This window comes from Triticum aestivum, chromosome 1A (assembly GCF_018294505.1).
Source record: "Triticum aestivum cultivar Chinese Spring chromosome 1A, IWGSC CS RefSeq v2.1, whole genome shotgun sequence".
NCBI lineage: Eukaryota > Viridiplantae > Streptophyta > Magnoliopsida > Poales > Poaceae > Triticum > Triticum aestivum.
Window position 1 is genome coordinate 588,434,249 of NC_057794.1, and position 10,612 is coordinate 588,444,860.

Genomic DNA, 10,612 nt, shown 5'->3' on the forward strand with positions numbered 1-10,612 from the left:
ACTTCAGAAAAATCAAGTATGGCTGTCTTGCTATACTTTCCATGCCCTTTCTCAACAATGTTTGCCTCTTTGTATTTGATGGATTCGAAATCTTTACTACTTGATTCGGCTCTTTCAACCGAAGCACTTTTAGTTTCCGAATCATCATTGTTTTCACCGGTTATATCAATTGGCAACACTTCTTTTCTTTGAGCTATTTCCCTATCAATTCTCTCTTGGCGAAGTACTTGCACCCTATCGCGCAAAGCTTTAAGTCCCCTCTCAATCTCAGCCCGCTCTAGATTAGTTTGCCCCCCAATACTTTTAGAATCTTTCGGCAATGAAGTGTCAGTGTTGCCGAAATTTTGCAATTGTGTAGGGGGTGTATAATATGCTGCGGTACTAGGTGGAGATGTATGCACTGCTGTATAACCATATGCTCTCTCGCCAATTCTATCAATTGATGAAGTTTCATATTCTTGCAAAACTCTAGCCTTTATTGCAACATAATCAGGATACAACCCCTTTTTATATTGTTCAAGGCAAAGAGCACTAATCCTCTTATTTTGTGTCAAGCTCTTTTTTAACGCAGCCACAACCACTTCTGGAAGAGATTGCTCCGCAATACTTTCAGATTTTTTCGGCAATGATTCGTGAGTGTTGCCGAAATTCTTGAATTGCATAGAGTATGCATTATATGCTACAATATTTGATGATGGCACATGTGTTCCTGTAAAATTTTCACTTATTCGGCTATGACCATGAAGATGTGGGGCCGAATTATGAACATCTACAGTTGCATACGGTGCTGAAAAATTACTAACATGAGGTATAGCATATGATGGTTGAGAGTAACTGGCCGAATAGCTAGTAGTAGCATGGCCAATTCTCCCATCCATCGGCAATGTTGGATTCACATACTGCAAATTAGTTGCCAATGAATAAAAAGGTGAAACACTTTCTTCTATGCTATTGGAAATTTTAACATGAGGTGTTTCAAATTGATTAACCGAACCCATCATGTTGTTCATCGGCATATGAATTTGTGGGGTTGCCGATGCATGAGGGTTGGGATACATATGTTGCATGTTGCTAAAATCATAAGAATTTGAAGCACAAAGATTATTTTGCATCGGCCCTTGCGCATAATTAGATGCATGATTGATAAAACTAGGGCTAGCCGATACATTATGCTCATGAGGCGATCTAGCAACAACATATGAATTATTTGCATCTACAAAGGGGAATTGAGTGTTCATATTACCTTCGTAAATTGCAAACCCTAGATGACGATTTCTTCGTAGCAAGAACGGGCTGGAGACCATTCAAAGCTTCTTCCGCAACGGAGTCGCCAAAAAGTGTGTTCGCACATGAACACGTCACCGTGTACCCTCGACGCCGGGGGTGATGCACCGCATCTCACGTCGAAGGAGACCCGCCGGAATCACGGTACGCAAGACAATCCGGCGGACGCTTTTGAGGACCCGAAACCCCACACGCCCCGGAGGGACCCCGTCAGGGCGCACGGCGGCTGTGGGCTGCCCAAGGTCGACCTGATCGCCCCTAGGGCCTTGAGGTTCGCCGCCCTGCAAACGAAGAACGAGGAAGAAGAAGAACAAGGGGGAGAGATAAAGGTAAAGGTAAAACGATGATATATTGATAGATCGATTGTGTGTTGTTCAATCGGCCGTCACCCTTTACATATATATGAGGCGGCTGGACTTTCCGTACAAGAAAAGCACTCAAATCCCGTCCAAAACATCAAAAATTAACCTAACTCGGACTACGAGGGCCGGAACTTCCGGGCTAAAATTACATCAAGTAGCCCTCTTGCACAGCTCCTGCAGGTCGCATATGGATTCGGATCGCGATGGTCCCAAAAGCAAAGTTGTAGATCTTGCAATGAAGAAAAATTCCTTAGTTGATCACTTTTTCATCCGAGGTCATCTTGATGTCGAAATCGGCCCCGCAAATCTGCAAATAATATTAAAATTCCAGTTTTCGGGGTGCACCGCGTGCAAAGTTTCTGTTTAGCGCGAAACCTCCCCGGAAGTTTTGCCCGGAACTTCCGGGGCAGACTTATGCAGCACATCATTTTGACTATAACTTTTGCATACAAATTCCGATTATACATTTCTTATATCAAAATCGATCGTTTCGACGAGACGAAGACAATCTGTATAGAAACTTTTCCCATATGAGGCCATCTTGGGGGCGTAATCAGCAGAGTAGTGTTCTGAATATAAAATCTGAGTACTTTGAACACAACTTCGGCCTTAGAGATGAGACCGGATGACTATGGCCCAATTATCTAAGTTTTTCCTTTTGACGATACGGAACTTTCTCACTTTGAGCACTTCTGCATTTGAGGCCATCTTAATTAAGTTTTTAGCCGTGCCAAAATCTGACATCCTTGCCGCTCATCTTCTTTCACTCGTTTGGATGAAGGTGAAAGAAGGAGCACACTGGATTTTTTCGGCACACAAACGCCCCGCCGCACGAGCGGCGCCTCGGCCGCATGAACGGCCTTACATTACTGGGCACACACCCTGACTCGGCTCATACCGTCATCGTGGCTCGGCAACACACCGGCGCTCGCGACCAGTACATGAGTGAGGGATTTATACCGAGGTGCACGACCCGGCCACCACACCGGCCGCAGCTAACAACCTGTACATGGCTAGCCCACTAATTAACTGACTCCTCGCATGTACTAGCTAGCTAACAAATCTATCCTACCGGCCATGCAACTAACAGCCGTGTATGCTGCTAGTCCTCCCGGCAAAAAAAGAGGAAGAAAAAACTAGCTGCTAGTCCTACTGTGGCGGACTCGGACGCGAGCCAGGCTCGCGCGCCACCACGACACAGACGCTCACCACGGACACAGGCACGGCCACGCAGCCGCGCCCGAACTCGCCCTAGACCTAGACACACCCGCTGGTCTCCGCAGCGAGTCGTGGCTTATACTTACCTAACAACAATCAATAGTTGGTGAATTGACCATGTAAATATAAGGGAAAATTTCTACCCATTCAATCAGGGCTCTCCAATTTTGCACCTGAAACTATACCATACACAAGCAACTAAACCATACCAAGTTTCTGGCTACTTATACATTAACCCCAGCTGTACGCGCTGCTGCCCAAGTACACCGAGCACCGACACGGAATCTCTCATCCAGCAGAGTACTTGGATTTCATATATATTAAGTATCATCAGCGCTATTCAGGAACGAACGCGGTTTTTGGGTGGGGATCATTGGTGTTCCACGTCTGTGCTCACGTGTTCTTCAAAGTACGCTGTTATGGTTTTCAGCTTCCCATTGAGGAAATTCTTCTCCACCTGCCAGAATGAAAAGGATCCACTGTGAGTGTGTGACATTGGTCCAAAGGGCATCGCCAGACCACAATGATCGTCATGGAACTCCATAGCTAGGTCAACTAAACAAAGATCATGACTAACGGACGTACCTCAACCGCCCATGGAGGATCGACCGACAAGCACATGTCCGCCAGTTGCTCTAGATCGCTGTTGCGAGGAAGAAACATGACTACTCTCGAAGCGATAGCCGTGGCAAGTTTGAAGAGATGGTACCTGAAGAGTTCAACAAGGACGTGTGAACATTTGGGAGCACAGCAAAGAAACAAACTATATTCTGAACCGAGGAGCTCACCCATCACAAGGCTTAAGCATGGTTTTCATATCGTAAACATCGACTTTGGCATAGTCTGGTCCACCCCAAGGGGGTGACATGAAAACAGTTTCTCCCTGCAAACAACCACTTTTCACAAAAAGCGTACAAACCAACTTGTAGAATAACAAGAGTGGCATAGCAAGATCGTCCTAGCTAGTCATCTCCTCGTGTTTCCGCTTTGGTATGCACACAAAGATGGTACTCCCTACTGCCAATATGCTCTAAGGACATTTATTTTCAGTTTTGCGTAAAAAAGGAGCCAAGTTCCTTTGTTCTTTAGCTTGGCGATGATGCTAAGCTTAGATTAGCACCTTCTGTCGCATCACTCCTGCTAGCTAATTACTCTCACCTTAATGTCTGGTAAATAGATGCTCTAAACAACTTTTATTATATTATTAAAAAGAAAGTTATCATTATGCAAGTCATCTATGATTATGTTTTGCAACTGAACTTGAATGCTTCTTGATACACCCGCTCTTCCCTTCCCTTCCCCTTTCTGCCCTCGCGCTGCCTCCCCGGGAGGCGGCCGGGGCGGCCAGCGCGCCTGCTCCCTCATCCTCCACCTTGCGTCGTCCCTCCCCGCCGCCGCTGGCGGGCGCCCCGGCTCTGGCCCGGGTGGTGTCGGCGGCGGCGGGATCTTCTCTCCCCGCGCGTGCGTCCTCCCTACCGCCGGCGGCAGATGTGAGGGAGGCGCTGCTCCTTGGCGGCGGGGCAGCTTGGTTGCGCGGGGTGGCCGGCGGCGCGCCCCCGCCCAGATCTGAGCCATGCGGGTCCCATCTGGGTCCTAGCGGGTCGGCTACCGGCGTGGCTTCGTTGTCTTCTGCGTGTTGCGGACGTGGAGCAGCTCGGACCAGGGGCAGCGGCGCCATTGGCGTGCTTGCTGCAGCGCGAAGGCGGGAGCTTTACGGGCCTTGGGAGTTCATGCTTCCAGCTTCCGTGCGAGTTCATGCCGGTCGACGAGGATGCCGGTGAGAGCGCCTCTGCCTCATGGCAGGTGAGAGGTGAGGATGTGGCTCCGGTGCCAACACCGCCGTCGCCGTTGCCGACCGTCACTCCTGCAGTCCTGCTGCTGCTCGCTGCTATTTCAGATGGCGCTGTTGGCCACTATAATCTTGCTGCCCATCTTCAGTAAGCTAAGCTAGGTGTTGTTTATCTTCAGTTTCGAGAATAAGTATGCATGCATCATGAGCGTGTTCACATGCATATCCGTAGTTTTTGCTTTCTGCATGTAGTAGTAGCTAGCTCGCCACGGTGCTCGTGAGATGGCACGAGATCATGGCGGACATGGTGGCATTTAGGAAATGTGGGAGTGTAATTTCGAGTGGCCATGGGATGGCGCAGTCATTAGCTCAATCGTGGCTGGCCTTGTGGCTCTAGCTTGATATGACGGGAACGTCTTGCTGCATGCAGAGGAGTGCAGCTGCAGCTCCGGCGGGACGTGGTGGCTGCATGCTCACATGGCCAGCGAGAGCAGCATAACCTGTGTGAGCGGCATGCATAACAATAAAAGCTTGGCCACCCGGAATCCACCTCAGCCCAAAACCACTCAGAGTGGCTGAAGGGACGGAAAGTATCCGGTATTAATAGTTGAGGGACTATGTTTTGTTGGTTTCATAGTTGAGTGACTATTTCTAAACTATCGAGAAAGTCGAGGAACGAAAAATATACTTTTCCCTAATCTAAAAATTGTTTTACAACAAAACTTCCTCATGTGGGATTTCTAATGGCAAGATACTGGTGCCCTACCTACTGGTTACATGTAAACCAAAATGGTCAAACAAAGGCATTATCAGACAACTATGAAGATATGTAGCTACAGGAAATGACAGGTGCACAAAAACCTATAGGTGTCATGTTTTTCAAGGCATAAGGCATACCTTCAGATGAGGTGCTATATTAATAAAATCTCCTACGATAAAGTCTATGTGATCATTTACTCCGTAAATAGTTGCATTATGCTGTGCATAACCAATCTTCTGTGGGTCAATGTCAACAGCAACAACATGCTTACACCTGAAAAATAGAAGATGGTGTCAGAGAGGTGGAAGTCTACAGTTTGAGTGGTGTACGAGAAACATGTGAATTGAGAGTCCACCTTATATCACCATTAATCATAAAAGGGCTTCCAGTTTCCAAATTATACACATTCATGTGGCATGAAAATTGATACACGTCCAAAGAAAGTCATATGATGTGTGAAGCAACTTAGAAGCCATCTTTTCATATGATGTGTCTTTTTACAGGACACAAGTACCTCAGTAGTTACTAGATGAGTGCACAAACATGCTTTCTACCACCATTCATTCTCGACTAAGTATGTCATTGACGCATACAAGATGCATAATATTCAAGGTAACATACCAGCTACCATCATCATCACAAGTGAAGAAAACAAAAAAAAGTATTTATGCAAAAGGGAGAGTTCATGCTAGCACATTGTTTATTGTCATTTACTTAAGATATAAGAACACGATAACAGTGGCATACTTTGTGGCAAACTGGATGGTATTACCACCAACTCCTGCGAAACAGTCAATCAATATGCCCGCACCAACACGAGATGCATGATGCTTTGCGATGGGCTCTGGCGTCACCGAAAACCACCCCTCTTCATCCATCTTTATACCACTATCAAAAAGGGAGAAAAGCGAGTACCGCTGATTCCAATACCTGGCAATGTCATTGGACATGTTTAGCAAGTCCGGACATGAATGAACTGTAGAATGAAATAAATGGTTACTTATCTGATATATAGAAACAGAAAGAGTACATGAAGGGTAGGTATAGCAAGAAGCTGCATATTGAACGCCACCCTTGCCAAGGAAAACTAATCTGTCAGTCAACAAAATCATCTCTAAAAAATTAGCAGAGGAACAATTCCTAGAAGCTCTAACCGAGTAATATTATCTTACACGGTTGAGATCTCCTTACTCTCTTTTTATTTTTGTTGGTAGTACCTTCTTGGTTCATTTCTAACACTTCAGTCATTGGACTATCATTCTGCATATTTTTGTCATGTTGTGCTTCATCAATGGTAGCTATCACACTACATAGAGATAAGATGTTAATAAAAACATCCATATGTCAAGGAAGCAACGGAACAACATTTTAGTGCAATAAGGCAAACCTTATATATATCAACTCTTTGTCAGGAATGTCTGATAAACTGAGTGCGTCATTGTAAATAAGTTGATGTCTCTGCTCATTCAGATGCGTGTCATCACCAGTCTGATCTGCCATGCGACTAGCCAATTCCATATCTTCAACAAATGAATGATCTATTGATATCAAGAACAACAGATGGTATATCATCACAAGAAATTGGTGGATGTTTGCAACAAAATAAGAATAAAAAACTGTATTGATTTGCTTGTGTGTTATTGTCTATGTGTTGTATGTGGGGGCAACAAATCTTTACCTTCATCTGTTGTTTTGGCTCCTTTATTGCGGGTTTCAGTTGTTTGAGATCCCTGCAAACTTGGAAGTTTCAAATAACTTGCATGAAATGCTTTAACGCAATTCGGATAATGAAGACCATGAAATGAAAAACAACATCAGCTAGACGTAATCACAAACAGGTTATATACATCAACATCAACAAGACGTAGAAATGATAAAGTTTTTTAACAATAAAAGTACTTCTCTTATGCCGGTTATCTATAGATGTATCGGTACACTCCGTTTATGGTCGTCTCTATAACATGTGAGGAATCGAGACCTATTTACGGAGGTGTGTACACGCTTAGAGAACACGGCGATGGATACTTTTACCCTACATGGATGGCATCATGATCTTAGAATTGGCCCTCCCACGGTTTAGGCATCATACAATCTTTTCATGACTACTTGTATTTCATCTTTTTTACTTTCTGAGACTAGACTTTGTTTGATTGTGTGCATCCTAGTTATGCATAGACCAGGTGTAATAGTTAAATATTTTAAGTAATAAAGTGCCCTTTATTGTCTGTAATAGTACATATTTTAAGGGAGATGATATGGTCCAGTCGGGGCTTAATGTGCGGGGCATTGACCGCCTCTCCGTTGTGCCACGCGTCCCACGTGATCCCAACACAGTTTTGCAACATGACCCTTGTTGCAATTGCAACAAGGGTTGCAATGGTGGCGGGGCACTAGCGAAGATAATTTCTGCAACAAGGATTATGTTGCGAAGGAGCTTTTGCAACAGTGTTCCTGTTGTAAAGGGCTTCTCAAGTTATCTGCAAGCTTCACAACAGCTACATGTTGAAAAGGGCCTTTTTGCAACAATGTCCCTATTGCAAAGAATTGCAACCAAGGTTGTGTTGCAAAGGGATTTTGCGCAACATGCTCGTTGTTGCAAAATAATGCGACTACAGGAGGAGATCAGATGGTTGCGAAAGTCGTCATCCAACGGCTCGCGAGGCGGCAGATCTTAAAAAAAAATGCCGGCCGACGCGTAGCAGCCCCCATCTTTTAAGTAATAAACATCGCTCTTTATTATAAAAAATATCACTGCACAAAACACTTTTTTTGTCAATTTTTCGAGGGTACTTATTTTTTTGTCAATTGGGCAACAGAAGAAGCGAGCGTATTCAATTTCTTGGAAATGTCAGCAGACTTCCCTCAAAAAAAGAAGGAAATGTCAGCAGACGAACCGGTTAAGCACAACCCACGTCATGATGGCAAGATGGAAGTGGAATCTTCTTACCGTGCAATCAGTAGTCTCTGTAGCATCGCAATCCTCAGTCTTCACATAAAAATCATCCCTGCATTGAGCGAACTGCTCAGCCAAAAACAACACTAGCCTGAAGGCCCTGAACGAGTCGGAGAGGGACGAGGAGGGGGAGGGGAATGATCACCAGAGGTGCACTTCGGTGAGCCTGAAGAGCTTCCCCAGCTTTCTCATAGACGAGGACTCCGCTGCCGGCGGCATCGCCGTGGGCACTGGTTCGTGGGTCGGCGCCCTGTCCAACGGCGGGCCGAGGCCGGGGTCGGGTCGGACGGCGGGTACATCGCTGGTCGGGGAGCAGGAGGAGAATGAGAACTAAGATGTGGTAGCAGGAGGGAATGTATGGAGTAGGAAGAAGGGAACACCCACCTCAGCTCGCCGTCGACGTCCCGTCCGGGCTCCCGCAGTTTCGTGGTCACCGTGGCCGCCATAAATGACCGGTCGCCTCCTCGACGACTGGACTAGGCGAGCGGCTTGGGGAGTAGAACAAAGCAAGCGGCCGGAGCATTAGCCGTGGTGTAACGAACCCAATCGAGAAGGGGGTCGGGAGGACAGCAGGAGGTGAGATTTGCAGAAGAAGATGAGAACAAAGAGAACAAGGGATGGGAATCAAGTGCTCGCTCTCCTCACATGCCCTACTCTGTTTTTTGTTAACTAACACACAAGTGGCTATAATTATATACCTCGGTTGTTGTGCATAAGTATTTTGGATTGTAGTTTGTCGTTTTTCTTCCTAACTGCGCAATCATGTACATCGATCGATGTTCTCTGCCATTGTCATTTTGTATTCTAGAACAACTTCATATAGTATAGTTCAACTTGTGTCTTGGAAAGACGCAACCAATAAGTGCCGGATTTTGTTAAAAATAAGTGCCTGGATTATGAGGCAGTAGGCCAGTAGCTTAGACCTGTCTTGTTCACTGTCATAGTGGCATATTTTAATCAGGATAGAAAATACTTTGTAAAATGTACCAAAATACAAAGCTTTGATGTCTTAGTGATGGACATGAAGTCTCGCCTTTCATCCATTGGCCGAGATGTATCCAAGTCTAAGCTACCTGCGATCTTACAAAATGTTGCATGTTGCAAGGTACTACCTCCGTCCTGGGTTATTAGTCCCTATTATATCCCGTGTCAAATTTGAATCATAAATTTAACTAACCAAATATTCATGCATGTCATAAAAAATTATATTATTAAAAACTATGTTTAAATACGAATCCAAGCATATAATTTGTTTTGTCATGCATTAATATTTTGTTAGTTAAATTTTTGATTAAAATTTGAGACAAACTACAAAGGGTACCAATAAATCAGAACGGAGGTAGTAAGATGTACACATAGTCAACAACTACCACATTTGCCCGTGCGTTGCAACGGGAGACTTTTGATCGACACGACCTTTTCCAAACACTTTGGAGCGTTGCTCTTCCATTATTAGGAGCTTCATGAGTGTGGCCGAGCCTGGAAATTATGAGTTCCTCCGGTCCCTAGAGTGACACCGCGATATATATAGGGTCAGTTCGTATGTTCTATGTCATTTTGGCCGTTGTTTGACTCGTCATCATCCTCTGAGTCACCTTATGTTGTTTTCCTTTGATTGATCCAAGAATTTAACAATCTTTATCTTACATGTCATGAATCTCATTTTTTTTAACCAATGGCTCATTGCTCCAGCCTTCTCAGTGATCATAATGGCGTCTCATGTGCATCATCCTTTGAGTCACCTTGTGATTTTTTTTTGTTTTTCCTATCCTTTATCATGCATCTCATAAATCCCATTATTTTAAACCGACAGGGCTGCCTCATTTCTCTAGCCTTCTTAATGATCGTCTTAATTATCTATAAACAGGTGAAAATATGTGCAAGATAGCAAGATGGGACTATTGATGGGAGCACATATATGAAAATATTGATTATAGGATTATTATACGCTGCCTCGATGGGCCTTGGGCATATCACAGCACACGCGACAGCTGCAGCTGCTCCGCATGCCCGTGCCGCCACCGCACCCTATTTCTGCACGCCCGCGACATATTACAGTTGACTTGCTCACCGAAAAGACCTGAACTCAACCACATCCTTGCGCCACAAAAAGAATCGTCTTATCTTTCAAAATGGACCGGGCGCCTTTAGAAATCACAGGCAGGAGCCAGCAAAGGTGGTTGACACTTGTCAGTGTGAGCATCAACTTAGGTGGTCAGGGGTCGAATCTCAACACCCTTATTTTT

The 10,612-nt window shown here is 45.1% G+C and overlaps 1 protein-coding gene across 1 annotated transcript; it reads right to left on the minus strand.

Moving 5' to 3' along the window:
- Positions 1–3,024: 3,024 nt before the first annotated feature.
- LOC123182913 (trimethylguanosine synthase-like) lies at positions 3,025–8,657 on the minus strand. The gene is made up of 10 exons (XM_044595590.1): positions 8,512–8,657; positions 8,361–8,418; positions 7,092–7,143; positions 6,801–6,951; positions 6,631–6,719; positions 6,161–6,389; positions 5,551–5,686; positions 3,653–3,747; positions 3,450–3,573; positions 3,025–3,321 (listed from the first exon to the last, which is right to left on the minus strand). Exons 1-10 carry the CDS (start codon positions 8,583–8,585, stop codon positions 3,235–3,237), a joined length of 1,095 nt encoding a protein of 364 aa, XP_044451525.1. The 5' UTR covers positions 8,586–8,657; the 3' UTR covers positions 3,025–3,234.
- Positions 8,658–10,612: the final 1,955 nt, after the last annotated feature.

Bases quoted from the DNA above. Each gene is read 5' to 3' on its own strand.
- LOC123182913 (XM_044595590.1), bottom strand. From the start codon at position 8,585: ATGCCGCCGGCAGCGGAGTCCTCGTCTATGAGAAAGCTGGGGAAGCTC. The intron at 6,952-7,091 runs GTAAAGATTTGT...TGATATCAATAG, and splicing joins AGCCAAAACAACAGATGAAG to ATCATTCATTTGTTGAAGAT. The intron at 5,687-6,160 runs GTATGCCACTGT...TCTATTTTTCAG, and splicing joins ACCATCCAGTTTGCCACAAA to GTGTAAGCATGTTGTTGCTG.